The sequence below is a fragment of the Ornithorhynchus anatinus genome, chromosome 7 (genome assembly GCF_004115215.2).
Source record: "Ornithorhynchus anatinus isolate Pmale09 chromosome 7, mOrnAna1.pri.v4, whole genome shotgun sequence".
NCBI lineage: Eukaryota > Metazoa > Chordata > Mammalia > Monotremata > Ornithorhynchidae > Ornithorhynchus > Ornithorhynchus anatinus.
In genome coordinates this window covers 59,951,043-59,966,367 of record NC_041734.1, presented here as the reverse complement: position 1 = coordinate 59,966,367, position 15,325 = coordinate 59,951,043, and the positions used below count along the sequence as shown (strand labels likewise).

General features: G+C 57.8%; 1 protein-coding gene across 2 annotated transcripts; it reads right to left on the bottom strand.

Moving 5' to 3' along the window:
* Positions 1-4,297: 4,297 nt before the first annotated feature.
* GIPC1 (GIPC PDZ domain containing family member 1) lies at positions 4,298-12,845 on the bottom strand. Of its 2 annotated transcripts, none has more exons than XM_007662409.3 (7): positions 12,746-12,845; positions 9,625-9,958; positions 9,048-9,233; positions 8,481-8,661; positions 6,057-6,169; positions 5,888-5,969; positions 4,298-5,657 (listed from the first exon to the last, which is right to left on the bottom strand). In XM_007662409.3, exons 2-7 carry the CDS (start codon positions 9,910-9,912, stop codon positions 5,506-5,508), a joined length of 1,002 nt encoding a protein of 333 aa, XP_007660599.2. In that variant the 5' UTR covers positions 9,913-9,958; positions 12,746-12,845; the 3' UTR covers positions 4,298-5,505. The 2 variants fall into 2 exon arrangements, with proteins under 2 accessions (XP_007660599.2, XP_028925710.1); XM_029069877.2 differs by lacking the exon at positions 12,746-12,845 and adding an exon at positions 12,189-12,285.
* Between the last annotated feature and the right edge of the window lie 2,480 nt (positions 12,846-15,325).

Here is a 15,325-nt window from a genome sequence, read left to right as displayed (position 1 = left end):
GGGGCAATAACGGGAGGGAGCCATGGGGGTCAAGGGAGGTTTTTTTTTAGGATAGAGGGGACATGAGCATGTTTGAAAGCAGTGGGGAAAAAGCCATTGGAGAGTGAACAGTTGAAGATGGCAGTCAGGGAGGAAAGAAGGAAGAGGGCAAGTGCTTTGATAAGGTACAAAGGGTAGAAATATAATCGTATTTAAGTGCTTACTCTGCACCCAGCACTGTACTAAGCACTGGGGTAAGCTCGTTGTGGGCAGGAAACGTGTCTACCAACTCTGTTACGCTGTACTCTCCCAAGTGCCTAGTATGGTGCTCTGCACACAGTATGCATTCAATAAATACTATTTATGGAAATACAACTGCTTGATTGGGGCAGACACAAAATCATCAGGTCAGACACAGTCAGACCCTTTCCCACATGGGTCTAAGGGGGAGGGAGAACAGTTATCTAATCCCATTTTACAGATAAGGAAACCAAGGCACACGGTAGTTAAGTGATTTGCCCGAGGTCACACAGAAGCCAAGCGGTGGAGCCTAGTGGAGCCGGGATTAAAACCTAGCTGAGTAGCAGAGAAACTCACCTACCTACCTTACCTCACTCATCTTCCACTACAGCCCGGCCCACACACTTTGCCCCTCCAGTGCCAGCCTGTTCACTGTGCCCGGATCTCATCTGTCTCACCGGCGACCCCTTTCCCATGTCCTCCCCCTAGCCTGGAACTCCCTCCCCCTCCATATACACCAGACCACCACTCTCCCCACCTTCAAAGCCTAATTAAGGTCACATCTCCAAGAAGCCTTCCCCAGTTAAGCCCTTTCCCCAGGCTCCTTCTCCCTTCTGCATCACCTACGCATTTGGATCCATGACCTTTGGATATTTGATAGTCACCTCATCCTCAGCCCTACAGTACTTACGTTCATATCTGTAAGTTACATATTATAAATGATTTATCTACACTAATGTCTGTCTCCCCGTCTAGGTTGTAAACGCGTCGTGAATAGGAAACCTGTCTACCAATTCTGTTGTACTCTCCCAAGCGCTTAGTACAGGTACAGCCCACCGTAGGCACTCAAGAGATACCACTGATGATGCTGATTGACGACGGTATGGAGGTGTTCCGGGAACGGGAAGCAGGATGCCTGTGAACAGCAGAGGAGGCAGGGGTGGGCAGTGGAGGTGATGGGCCGATACAGCTCTTCGTCCCAGGCCAGGGGCAGCCGGACAGGGAGGGTTGTGCTTAATCTGGTCAGATGCCAGAAGGTTAAAGTGGGATAAGGGCAGGGAGCAGGCCCTCCGGCTCTATTTTTCCATTCCCGTGATAGTTCAATAAGGTTCACGGAGCACCTACAGAAGTAAAAGAGAGAGTCTCCGCTCTTAAGGAGCTTAAAATTAATGAAGCTTCGCACAGAGGACAGGGGCTACTGTTCCCCGCACCAAGGCTGAAATGTAATTCCCAGAGGCTGGAGCTGTGAGGTCATGGCCAGTGAGGAGGAACAGAGAGGCCCTTCAGGGACCTGGCCTCTCAGTTCCTACTAGTTACTTTCGGGTCCAAGCTCATCCTGAGCTTTTTATTCCAAGGTCTAGAACCCTGCACCTCCCACTCAAACGCACAGAACATTCACACCAACACACCCATACACATAGTCACACACGTGGGTACACAAGCACCTACTGCCCTAAGCAGACACACACCCCAGCAGGTCCACCTGAACTGATTTATACCCACTCTCAGCACTTTGGGATTGATGTTGATTCAATTATCTATCTTGGTTAATCAATGGTATTTACCGAGAGCTTACTGTGTGCAGAGCACTGTACTAAGCGCTTGGGACAGTACGATATAACAGAGTTTGTAGACACGTTCCCTGCCCCCAACAACCTTACAGCCTAGAGACTCTAGTTGTAAATATTTTTAGGCCGGTTTCCTCATTAGAGTGTAAGCTGCGATCGTGTGGGCTTCTTTGTTTTGTGCTTTCCAAGTGCCGAGTGTAGTGCTTTGCACTGATTGGCGGATTAAGTGGGTGCTCATTAAATACTACTACTAGGCCCAGAGCAGTAGGGGGGCCAAGTAAATAAGCTCATTTCTTGGGCCCTCTATCCCTTGACCTTCCCAGGAAACCTTCCTGCCTCCAACTCTGGCTGCCCAAGGCACTCGGCTCCTGCTTCCCCCTCCCCACTTCACTTCTCGGCTTTCTGTTCCCCTAACCATTTATTCCCCACTGCCCGCCTCCCCTACTCGTCCCATCAAGGGCTGACGTGGGGAAATCTCCCAGGATGAATCTGGTTGTCAAAACAAAGGTGTCACCCTCAGCGGCGGCGGCACTGCCTGCCCCCTTCCTTCCCATCTTCCCAGCTGGCCCAAGCACATCGTAGACATGACCTGGGGGCTGGGAACTTGGTTGAGCAGGCCAGCCCCACAAGTCCATAGGTGCCAGTTCCACGGAGTGACGAGGGCCAGACCCCCAGGGACTTCCAGCAGTGTCGCTCAGTGGATAGAGCACGGACCTGGGAGTCAGAAGGACCCAGGGATCTGATCCCAGCTCCACCACTTCTGCCGTGTGACCTTGGGCAAGTCATTTAACTTCTCTGGGCCTCAGTTACCTCATCTGTAAAATGAGGATTAAGTGGGAGCCCCAAGTGGGACAGGGACTGTGTCCAACCCTATTTATTTTGTTAATGAGGTGTACATCCCCTTGATTCTATTTATTGCGATTAAGTTGTCGTTTTTGTCCATCTCCCCTGATTAGACTGTAAGCCCATCAGTAGGCAGGGATTGTCTCTTATCTGTTGCCGAATTGTACATTCCAAGTGCTTAATACAGTGCCCTGCACATAGTAAGTGCTCAATAAATACTATTGAATGAATGAATGAATGACCCTGTATCTACCTCAGTGTTGCTTGACACATAAGAAGTGCTTAACAAATACCGTACCTATTATTATTATTCCAACCACTGGGGCAGAGCTGCTGTTTTGGGGTTGAGGCAGGACTCTCTGATTCACATAATAATAATAATAATAATGATAATGTGTTTAGTGCTTACTATGTGCCAAGCACTGTACTAAGCGCTGGGGTAGATACAAGATCATCAAGTCCCACAGGGGCTTACAGTCTCAGTAAGAGGGAGAACAGATGCTGAATCCCCATTTTGCAGATGAGGACACTGAGGCCCAGAGAAGTGAAGTGACTTGCCCAAGGTCACTCGGCAGGTAAGCGGAGAAGCCGGGATCAGAACCCAGTTCCCCTTGACTCCCAAGCCCATGCTCCTTCCAACTAGGCCATGCTGTTTCCCACTTCTCACGGGTCTCCGACAGACCTGCGAGTTTCTACGCACTTTATTTTTCTGGCCTACTGGCTCTTCGAAGCCTGCCGGCCTTCCAGTCCCAAGGCCAGTTCCCACCAGATTTCCTGGCCTCCTCCCTCAGAGAGCTAGCATTAGGGCCCAGGAATCTTCCTTTCCAGTTCCTGGCTCTCTCTTCCTGCCCCCGTTCCTCTACGGTATGGAATGGCAAGCCTCTCCCTCAGTTACCCTCTCCTCCCTATCCCCCATCTGAACCTCCACAGCCAGCTGCGGTTGTATGTGTTGGCATGTGCTGGAACATACGTGTTGAGTCAGGAGGGCCAAGGCGGGGGCCGTTGACCTCTTCCTGTCCTGTGATGGGGTTGCTGCCTTGGGACGCACGGCCGAAACCCCCGCCTCCCAGTCCCACTCTTGGCTCCCGCCGCTGGCTATCGGTCCCATCAGGGGGCGAAGGGGGGTGGAGGCTGCTTAAAGAGTCTGGCGATCCCCGGCGTGTACGTGTGGGGTTGGGGGGTTTGGAGGGAGGGGGACTGGGGCAGGGGGAGGACAACAGGACAGGGCGGCCCAGACCCAGACTTGGACTCTGGAGGCAAACAGGACTGCCCCGGTCGCTCCGAGAAGGGAAATCTGTTCCCCTCATCTCCACCAGTGGGGGCGGGGGCCAGGGTTGGCCGTGAGACAGGGAGGGCGAGAGAATCAAGGAGTTCCCTGGGGTCTTGTCAGGGGGATGAAGGAACCCGGGGCCAAAGTGCTGCCTGGAGCCGCAGCCGGGATGCTAATCGGGCGGAACTGCGGGCGGGACGTGGGGGGAACCGAGAGGCCCAGCCAGGTCCTCCTAATTTGATTTGGGGAACGGTGGCGGCGTGAGGGGGGTGGGAGGAGGGTGGATTTCGACTGTCACATTCTTTCCCATAGATTGGCTGGACCCGGAGGGCAGAGCCCGGGTACCCCTCGTCCCTGCCAGTTCCCCGCCCTCCCCCACATTCCCAAGTCTCCACAGTTTCGGTCGATAAAGATTCTCTTTATGTTAAAGACGTTGACACATAAAATACAAAAAAATCAGTTTCCCCCCTCCCCCCACCCCAGCCTCCCATCCCAGCTCCCCAGCTCTCCCCCAGAAGTTAGGGAGAGCAGAGGATGGGGGAAAGAGACAGTAGAGGACAAATCAGGGTGGGAGGGAGGCAGTTCACAGCAGCAAAGTTCACACACAGAGGTAATAGTTCTGGGGAGAGGGGCTTTTAGTGGGGGGGGGGCGGGGAAGGGAGAAAAGGGAGCAGTCAGGATGAAGGGTGAGGCTCTCGGTTTGATGGGGAGTTATTATTGCTTGTGCTCCGAGTTGAAGGGGGCGGGGGATGGGGCAGGGGCAGGCAAGGACTGGGTGAGGGGAAAAGCGAAGGCCTGATCCCCCACCTCCTCCTTCTCCGCATCAGGGAAATGGGAGGTCATGACCCCCCCCACCACACAGAGCCAAGCGCTCCGGGGAGGGGTGATTCGGGCCAAGGAGGTTGTTTGGCAGCTGCTGCGGAAAGAAGAGGGAGAGGGGGCGGCCCTGGGCTCACTTTTCCCCCTTCCCTCCTCCCTCAGAGCCCATTCCTCCCGTCTGCCTGCTGAGGTAGGTGGGAAGGGGGCGGGGGGTGGGGGGATGTAGTGTGGGAGAGGGGACAGGTCTGGTAGGTACCGATTGGATTGCGCTTGGTGGGGGCAGGGTGGGGCTGACCACCACCACCACCCACCCCTCAACCTGCTGGCTCTAAGGGGCTGAGATTGACCGGAAAACCCTGGCTGCCTGGGTCTCCTAACAGCTCCGTTCCCCAATGCCGAGGCCTGGGCCAGTGGAGGAGGAAGGTGGAAGGGCTCCTCCCTTTTCCCTGTCAGCACCTGAAATCCTGCAACTCATCAGACCCAGCGCCCCAAGCCCAAAGGACTCGGAAGGGCTGCGGGGCCAGCTGGGTAGGGAACGCCGAGGTCCTCTAATGCCTCTGTGCGGCCTTGCTCAACAGGCCTCCTCTCTTTCTCCTCGCAGGGAATAATGAGCCAAGGCTTCTGCTCTAGTGGGGAACAGAAGAGGAAAGCCACTGACTGTGCCACCATCTCCTTGGAAAGGGAGGGGGAAGAGGGGAAGAGAGAGGTCTGGACCCCACACCCTCCACGAGACCCGCCTTCCTGGCCCAGGGTTAACTCGTACTCCCCAGAGTCCAGCGCAAGGGTCTAGTAGCGTCCGACCTTGGCATCCCCGATTGCCCCCCAGACATCAAAGACAAACTCATCGGGGAAGGCAAAGTCTCCCAGCCGCTCATCCAGAGCTTCGGCCAGCTCATCCGGGTTCCTCTTGTCCTTGCCCAGCTCTACCATAGTGGCCGCTGAAACGGGGGGCGGGATAGGAGGGGAGGTTGAGGAAGGAAGGAAGGGTATGCTGAGGGCCAAACGCCCCGCGTCCCACCCACCCAGGCCTGCAAACCCCACCAGCTCTCAGCAGCTGGGTAACTTTCCTCCCAGCTCCCTCCTAGAGGGCCAAGCATCCTAGGTGGGGAACCTGGCCCCCCTGCCCTCCCCCTCTCCACCCCCAGAGAACCCAAGTACCCTCCCTCACCTAGCTCAGTGTCCCGGATGCCCATGTAACTCTCCAGCAAGTCATCCACCTTCTCGATGGCTTTCTCCTCAAACGCAGAGGGCTGGGGAGGGCGAGAGGGAAGGGGTGAGGCTGGGGAACAGAGAGGGGAGATGGGTGGGGGGAGCAATAGGGGAGAGGTGTCACTCACCAGCTCCTCCACAGTAGCGGGGCCCTTGGACCGGAGGCGCAGTGTTCCCCGACCAGTGCCCAGCTGGGGGCCCGAGCCAAAGCGAGCTCCTCCGGATCGCTGGCTTATCATGTCTGCCAAAGGCAAGGAGGAGAGGTCAAAGGATGAGGACAGCCCTCTCCTCCTAACGGTGTTAATCTGGTTCCCCCCTGCCCGTTCCCCCCGGCCCCGCCGCCCCCTAACACACCTACCCCATACCCCCAACCGCTCCTCCTGCACCCTGAGGACAAGAGGCCTTTTGAGATCTTCCTTCCTAGACTGGGCTCCCATCCTAAGGGTGGGAGTCAAGCAGGCCTTGGAGCCCAGTCCAGACCTCCCCAACACATCCCACCGAACAGACTGAGTTCCCTCCCCTGCAAGAAATGGGGTCTGTCCCCCAGACAGAGGCCAGAGATGGGTCAGAGATAGAACTGGCAAGGGAACTGACCTATCAGCTCTCTTCTGGAGTCTCTGACCCTCTGCCGGAATCCATATGTTCTTTCCTCTTCTCCCCTTCAAGAACCCACTGTCCTGACCTCCAGTTCTTCCCATGAGCCTCTGCTCCCCTCCCCGAGCCCAGGAGTCCTGCCAGAGCAGGCGGGGAAAACCCTTTCCCTTGACCTGAACCGCCTTCAGTTGGGACCCTGGGGGATTCAGCGGGATATTCCCAAATGGGAACAGAGTTGGGGGGGGGGGGGGGGGAGGAGGGAGGGGAACAGCTGGAGTAGGGCTCCCGGCAGAAGGGGCAGGGGAGCTTCTTCTATTCCCAAGATGGAGAGAACTCACAGGATGGACCGGAAATGGGCGAGGAGGGGAGCCAGTTGGGGATGGGCATTTCTGGGTTCATTTTTCCAAGAGGGGGGAGAGTGGCGAGGGGAGGAGGGTGTAGACAAGATGGCTGGGTTCCGGGAGATGGGGACTAAGGCACCCGGAATCTAAGAGAGTGGGAAAAGGCTGGGCAGGGGGAAGAGGTGAGTGGCAGGGCAGTCAAGATTCCCAGACTCCTCCATTCCAGGAGCAGGGCTGGCAGCAAGACGTCCCAACTCTTTGGCTGGGAAGGGAGTGAGGTTCAGTGGTTTGAGGGAAGAGAGGGAAGACGGGGAGGTAAGGATGCCTGGGTCTTCCTTTGCCTCTTGCTCTGGTTCCAGCAGCCCCCTCGATCCCAGAGCTGGGAGCAGCACCCCTGGCTTCCAGCCAGCCCTTGGCGCAATCTGTCTGAGCTTGGGGAAGCAGCTGGCTTCCCGGTTGCTACTCTCTCCCCCCAAGCCTGGGCTGCAGCCAGCCAAGGGAGAGGGGCCGTTCCGGAGAGGCACTGGAGCCAGACAGCCGGTAACAGGAGTTACTGCGGCAGAACGCCAGGGAAGGGCTCCCCACGGCCTGGGACGGGGGGCCCTTCTGCAAACGGGGGGAGCAGCACCCTGGGTGGGCGGGAAAAGCTCAGATCTTTACGGGCCACCCCAGCCCCCATCTCCACCCCTCACTGTGAGACAGCAAAAGGGTCGGGATGCCTATTTGCCTTCCCCCAGGCAGGAACGGGGGGCTGGGAGGAGACTCGGGGGGCAGGGGGAGCAGGAGAACTGGAGAACGTCAGGCAGAGTGCCGGAGAAGTGGAAAAACAGGGGATGGAGCCGCGGGGGAGGCTGAGGCAGACGGCAGGGGGCACGAGGCCATCCGGAGAGCAGCGGCTGGGAGGATCGGAGGGCACGGGGTATGAGGTGGGCAGGGCAGCTGGTGGGTGTCCACGTGCGTGTGTGGACAGAGAGGCTGTCCCAAACCTCACACCCCCAGGTTAGGGGGCAGGGAGCAGGGAGGCCGGGAGATCAGACGCTGCACAGAGCTGCCACCTGAGACCAGCTGCCAGCTTAATGACTGCTCGGAGCTCCGGGGTGACTGGGGCGGATGCAGCATGACTCACAGCCGGTCAGAGGAGTCCAGTGGGCTAAGGCGAGCTGTCAGCCAACTCCCGGGGGACATAATCCCCGCGGCTGATCACAGGCCACTCTACACTGGAATCCAAGTTTCCAGTTCTCCTTCCCCGGCCCCACTTCAGGGAGGGGCAATAGGAAAGAGGGACTCCCCACGGAGCCCTGTGGTGGGGTTGGGGCGCCACCTGGCGGACGCTCAGCGGCAGGATAACGAGGGACGCAGGGAGGCGTCGAAGAGTGGGACAGGCGGAGGCCGGGCACATGTCCCTACTTAGCAGCCAGCCCCCCGACCTGGGGCAGACACGATAGGGTTGGTGGGGCGGGTGACCCCCACCCCCCACCCCCACCACTCCCCTTCCTCCACAAACCCCAGGGGCGGAGGGCCCCTTTACGTCCCCGGTGTCAGGCACCGGAGAGCCCCAGCGGCCTGGGCCCAGCCTCCCCACCGAGACCTCTAGCTGCACAAGCCCCGCCCCCTCACCAAAGGCCTTGCGGGGCTCTGTGAGTTTGAGAGCGAAGGTGCGCCCCTTGGGCAGATCCTTGAGCATCTTGGCCACCTCATAGTGCCGGCAGCCTAGCAGGCTCTGCCCGTTGATGGACTCGATCATATCCCCCACGCTGATCACCTGGATCCGGTCAATCACGCTCCCCTCCTTGATCCGCTGTCAGCACATACATCTCCACGCTCAGCTCCGCCAGGCCGGCTCCCTCCCCACCCTGCCTTTCCAGCAGCCCGAGCCCCCGGAGAAGGGCGGCTCGGCTCTCTGGCTCCTTCCCTGTCTCCTTGGGAATCCTGGAATCCCCAGCTCCACCCTGGGTCTCCCTGCTGGAAGGCAGGACACACTGGGTCCTGTTCCTGGCCCTGGGGTTCACCAGAATGCCGTTGGGCAACCAATCAACCATCCTCTCACCAAGGATGGGACAGCCCTGGGGGGCTTGTGGGGGAGGGAAGGGGGGGCTGCCGTCTCCTCAGAGGGAAGGTGCCAGGTGGCTCGAAAGGCAGGAAAACAGAAGCGAGGAGGAGGTTCGACACCTGGCCCCCCGGTACCTTAATGAACGCGTAGCCGGCCCCGTTGTCGGTGATAGTCAGCCCCAAGGCCTCCTCTGACTTGAACACCTCCACTTCCTTGCGCTGCCCCTTGATGTGGGCGAAGATGAAGTCCTCTAATCCAATCTGCCCCCCCAGGAGCTTTTCCATATCCACCTTGTGGGTGTTGAGGGTGCAGAACATCACCTGGAGGAGGAGGAGGAGGAGCGGGAGGGGCATCACGGGCAGCAGGCCAGAAGCCCCTCTAGAGGGTAGCCCAAAAGCCCCACCTTCAGAGGAGAATGCCCTCCGTCCCTCCCCAAGGGCAGGCCAGGCCCCGGTTAACTGGTTAAGTGCCAGCTGGAGTCTCCAGGGGAAGATGCTCTCAGGCCTCCTGCTGCCCAGTCCACCATCCTGGAGCCACGTCAGAGGCCCAGGCCCCATTCCCGGACGTTACAAGCCGAACGCTTCGGGAGGCAGAGAGGGTTGCCCGGTCCCCGGGCCTTCTGCCTCCCGGGCCCCCTTGGTGAGCCAGATATCCGGCGTCTTCCCCCTCCCCTGCCCCGAGAATGAAACGCAGGCTTCTGACTCCCAGCACCTCGGCGGGGGGCAGGTGGAAGGCCTCGGCGATCTTGCCATACAGCTCCTTGACGTTGGTGAAGCCCTCGATGCGGCCGGTGGGGCTGCCGTGGGCCAGCTGAGTGTGGAAAACGAGGCGGGGCCGCAGGGCCGGCGGGGGGGGAGGGAGGCCCAGTTGGGCCCCCACGGCCCCACCCCCACCCAAGGACCCCACCTCCCCGACACCCAGCCCGCCTCGTCCGGGCTCTGCCTCCTCATTCTCCACCAACGGTGGGGCCTTCTTCCGACGCCCTAGTCCCAGCGGCATATGAGCAGGAGAGGGGAGCAGCGCCTTCGAGGAACTCCTAGGAGATCTGCAGGAGTGGAAAAAAGAGATTTTGAGCTGGAGGAGGGGACTTCACGTGGGCCAAGGTGCCAGATTTCAGCCGACGGATCCCGGGGAGGACTAAGGCCAGGCTCCTCTATCTCCTTGAGGAGAGTCCCGGTGGGCGTGGGCGAAACTTTCTTGGCAGAGAAGCTTTCTCTACACATCCCATCCCTTCCCAGCCCTCCTTGATCCTCCTTAGTTTCTCTGGGAGCAACGTGGTAGAGGCCTGCCCAACCAAGCCTGACCTGGGAGCCACAAGCCTCAGGGGCTAGGTTGGACTGACACGAGACAAACCTGGTTGGTTTGGCCAGTCTCTCACATGGGCCTCACATGGGGAGAACTGGTGGGGTGGGGGGTGAGGGGCGGAGAGAAGGGAGCCCTAAACTGTGGCAGTTCTCCCCACTCATGGTTGTCTCCTGGGACCTCAACTCCCAGAAGCTTCCAACTGTACGCTACCCAGTGACAGTAGTCCCAGAAGCAAGCCTGGACCCACTTTTGATCCTGGTCCAATCGACATTCTGTAGTGCAGTCTGGGGGCTAGAGAGGGGAGTAGGAGATAGGTCTCCCTGGGCTGTCTCCAGCTTGGGAGGAAGAGAATGGGGGTTTTGGGGCATTTTGGTTCTGGGAAGAAAGTGGTGGACTGGGAATTGGAAAGCAGGGATCTGGCAGGAGCTCTGGGGTGCCTAGACAAGGGAAAGTCAGGACTCCAGGTTTCTAGCTCCAGAGTTCTGAAAAGGAGCAGTTCCTAGTCACTGGAGGATGCAAGTAGATAGTGAGGATGAAAGCAGGCAGGAAGAAGAGGATCTCGAAAGTGTGTGTGTGTGTATATGGGGGGGGGGGTTGACTCTGGGGCTGGTGAGACCTCCTTCCTTGGGGATGACGGCAACCCCCTCCCCCTCCCCACGGAGGCCCCTCCAATGAGGCGTAGGTCCCTCCGGAATGAGGGTGGGGCAGCTCTGATTCAGTCCAGCCAAACCGGCTACTGGGTGTTTCCCAAGGAAGGAGAGCAGAAGGGGGAGGGACAGCTGGCCCAGCTCCTGCCAGTGTTGGCCAGAGGAAGGGGCTGGCACAGAGGGGGAAGCTAAGGTTTGATGATGGAAAGGAACAGACCCTTCTCTCCCAGCCCCCATTTTCCCTACTAGCCACCACTCCCACAAGACTCCAACTGCTCTGGCTCCCAGACCCTGGGTCTTCCCCTCCTAGGCCCCTTGTGCCTTACCTCCAGTTTCCTACTCCTCCCCTCTCCCCCCACCCCACTCACTAGATCCTGCTCAGAACTTTTTCCGGAACCTAAGAGTCGGGCCTCTCAGCCCCCAGTTCTCCCCCCACCCCCAGATCGCTATGAAAAGCATCCATTTGTGTATTCGCTGCCAAGCGCTTAATACAGTGAATCGCACCCAGCAGACATTCAACAAATACCATTACTCCGAACAGCTTCCCCCACTCCAGAGCAACAGCACTGCTGTTTGGCTAACACACCCTCCTCAGAGGTGGCTGCGTTTGCTAACAAGCACGGAAGCTCACTCGTCAGGGTGATCTCCAGGGATGGGAGTGGGTGGGAGGGGCTGCAGCCGGGTGTTAAGGATAGCAAGGTGAAGGCTGTACTATGGGAGGGAGAGGAGTGGGTAGCAACCTCATTTCCTCCCGAGAAGGAACTGGGAGGGGAGAGGAGGGTGACTGAAAGGCATCTTCGGAGCAAAATGAGAAAAGAACCCGGGCAACCGGGTCCCCAGCCCCACTCGTAGGCTCTTCTACCGTTCACAAACCACTCGGGTAAAGCAGGTGGGGAAGGACTGGTACGAGAGCGGTCCATCTCAAGGAGAAGTCCTCCCCATCTGCTTAGCATCCACACATCGTGATGTCATTCGAAGGCAGCCAATTCCAAAGTGGCACATAAAGGCAGCTGCCCTGAAGATAGGAGGAGGGTGCCAGACCTCTTCCTTCTAGGTTCCCAGAACTAAGGAGGGACAGAGGATCCCCCTGGCCTTCAGGGGAACCAAATGGGTGGGGTCTCCAGGAACAACATGAAACCCTATCCCCTCCCGATCCCCTCAGCTCAGGGGTAGGCTGGCGGGAGTGGGGGCGGTGAAGTGAACTCCCAGGGAATCGTTTAATAGGACCGCGGGAGAGGAATAAGGTTTCCGATTTTCCCTCTGGGACTGTGGCATCTGAGGTTCCCCTCTCCTGGGATCAGACGGGGGTCGGCGGTTAGTTACCTGGCTCCTTCCAGCACGGGCGGGGGCTCCCCAGGTCAGAAAAGGAAACTGACCCGGAGGCAGGAAGAGTTAAGTCTGCCGGAGCGTAGCCAGAGAGAGAACCCAGATGTTATGGCTCCCGTTCTCCACGTTAACCACCGGGATTCCAGGCCTCGGCCCAGAGCACTGAGCCCTCCCCGCTCGGCGGGGGTGGGGGCGTCTAGCACTGCCTCCCAACTCAAGGCGACCGCACGATCGGCCGCCTCGCCCCTGCCAATCACACAGCCTCGCTCCACGGCCCTCGCGCGACTCTGTGCCTCGGATATCTACACCGGTCCATCGTCGACTCCCCCGGTCTCGGAGACGCATCTCCTCCCCGCGGCACGTTGGCGTTCAGGCCCCGGAGCTCCGACGTGTTCGTGGCGTGGGCCCCGGCCCGCAAGCCCCCCTCCCCCGGGGATCGCAGGCACATCTCGAGTGCCCACTGAACGGCCCGACGGCCGCGTCGCCCGCAGGAGAGGGAGGAGGGGCAGGGCGGAGGGTTTCGGGCCCAGTCCCGGCCCCCGGGGAAGAGTCACCTGTTGCTCCCGCCTCCGCTGCTGGGTCGTCGCTGCCCCCACGGCCACGGCCACCGCCTCGGCTGGCCCCTCCGCAAAGTGCAGCCGGGCCTCTCCCGCAGCGGCGTCGTCAGGGAGGGGCGGGGTCGCACCGCGCGCCGGCCAATCACGGGCCGCCTCCTCGGAACCGAAGCGAATCAGCGCCGAGAGGCGGCGGGTGGGGCCGGCGGAAAGATTCCAGAGGGATCCCTCCGCCTCGCCCCGTTTCTTCTCCTCCTCTACCCCCCCCCCGGGTTTCTCCGGAATGGACCGTCCCGCCCGTCCAGATGGCGGTGGACCGTACCACGCGGCGCTATGCCAAGGGGGAGGCGGTGGCCGGAGCGAGGGCCGAAACTGCAACGACAGAGCGGCGCAGGGGCCTTCGGAGGCGTGGGTCGCTGTCCCACGTGCTGGGGTAGCTGGGCTGCGTGTCGGGGGCCTCGGCCGTCCGAGGGGCTGATCTCTCTGGACTGTGAATGAGGTAGATGGGGAACGGAAAGAGATTCTAGTCCTCTACACTCTCAGCTCGTTATGAGCGGGAGACGCGTCTGCTCATTCTGTTGTACTGTCTGTGCCTCAGTTACCTCATCTGTAAAATGGGGTTTAACTGTGAGCCTCACGTGGGACAACATGATGACCCTCCAGCGCTTAGAACGGTGCTCTGCACATAATAAACCCTTAACAAATACCAACATTATTATTCTTATTACTCTCCCGAGCGCTTAGTACAGTGCTCTGCACCTGGTAAGCGCTCAATAAATACCATCGATTGATGGAAAGCCCCATAGGGAAGAGCGAAGTGCAGGAAGTGCGGAGGCCGCTGGTAACCGTGGTCCCTGGCAGGGCGTATCCTGGAGGAATTTCTATTATATATACGGTTGGCTTCGTCTTCAACTTCCCACCCGAACCCCGTCCTCCCTCTTCCTTCCCATTACTGTAGACAACCCCGCTATCCTCCCTGTCTCACAAGCCCGTAATCTTGGCGTTGTCCTCACCTCATCTCTCTCATTCAACTCACCCCATTCAACGTCGGCAAATCTTGTCGGCGCTACCTACGCAGCATCCCTAAATCAATCCAATCAATCGATGGTATTTGAGTGCTCGCTGTGTGCAGAGCACTCTACGAAGCACTTGGGAGAGTACAGTACTAAAATCTGCCCGTTCCTCGCCATCCAAATGGCTACTATGCTGGTCCAAGCACTTATATCCCACCCTGACAACTGCATCAGCTTCCTCGCTGACCTCCTTGCCTCCTGTCTCTCCCCTCTCCGGTCCTTATTTCACTCTGCTGCCTGGGTCATTTTGCTGAAAAACTGTTCGGTCCACATCTCCCCACTCAAGAATCTGCAGTGGTTGCCCATCCATCTCTGCATCAGACAGAAACTCCTTACCAACAGGTTTAATGCATTCGATCACCTTGCCCCATCCTACCTTACCTCGCTGATCTTCTACTCCAACCCAGCTTGCACACTTGCTACTCTAACGCCAACCTACTCAGTGTACTCCTGGCTCATCTATCTCGCTACCGACCCCTCATCCATATCCTGCCTCCAGCCTGGAACGCCCTCCCTCTTCACATCTGACAGACCACCACTCTCCCCACCTTCAAAGACATTATTAATATTCATTCATTCAGTCCTATTTACTGAGCGCTTATTGTGTGCAAACACAACAGGCCTTCGCCAACTAAACCCACATTCCCCATACTCCCTCTCCCTTCTGCATCACCTGTGTACTAGGAGCTGTATCCTTTTAAGCACTCGATGGTCCCCCTCACCAAGCCCCAAAGCACTTATGCCCATATCCATAATTTCTTTTCAGTTGTCTCTCCCCCTCTAGACTGTAAGCTCCCTGTGGGCAGGGAAAGTGTTTATCAACTGTGTTGTATTTTACTCTCCTAAGTACTGTGCTCTTCACACTGTAGCCACTCAATAAATATGTTGATTGACTGATTGACCTTCATGTTTGAAGAAGATGCTCCTGGTCATGATACCTAATCCACGTGAGCAAGTGAGGTCAGAAAAAACAATAGGCAACCAAGGGTACTGTCTATTCTGTGCTCAAGTAAAAAAAAAATCATTTTGCTGAACTGCTTCAGTGTATGGCACTGTTTTTTTAATTCTTCTTAAAATCAGAATCTTCCAGAAGCTTCTACTTGAGAAGAGCCACTGCTCTCCTGATTGTTGCATGTCAGGTTGGTCGGTCTGCCGTTGATACCTCCCCAATGTTTGGGCTGCCTAGAGAAGCCAGATCGAAGGCTGCAGCTTTGATTATCTTCGGTTTGGTCTGAAACTTGTTGTCACATTTTATCAGCTTTAAAAAGAACTTGCTGACTTTCTTGGTTTGGATACATCACGACCTTGAGCTGGGACAGGCTGCTCAAAGCTAAACCCAGCCAAGTTACGCTGCGTTCTGACAGGCCTCCCCTTATCTTTCCTCTCCCCCTGCTTCTTTTCCCCACTGCCTGCCCCACTGCAGAGATAAACAGAAAGAGGGCTAAATGCATATTTCATTGTTCTCGTTTGTAAAAGTCATCTGAAGGAGAACCAGCAAATTCATCTG

What these genes read in the sequence shown, in the direction of transcription:
- GIPC1 (XM_007662409.3), bottom strand. Translation starts at nt 9,912, where the DNA reads ATGCCGCTGGGACTAGGGCGTCGGAAGAAGGCCCCACCGTTGGTGGAG. An exon ending in TCCACCTGCCCCCCGCCGAG is followed by an intron (nt 9,234 to 9,624) that starts GTGCTGGGAGTC and finishes CTCCTCCTCCAG; the next exon opens with GTGATGTTCTGCACCCTCAA. An exon ending in CCGCTACTGTGGAGGAGCTG is followed by an intron (nt 5,970 to 6,056) that starts GTGAGTGACACC and finishes CGCCCTCCCCAG; the next exon opens with CCCTCTGCGTTTGAGGAGAA.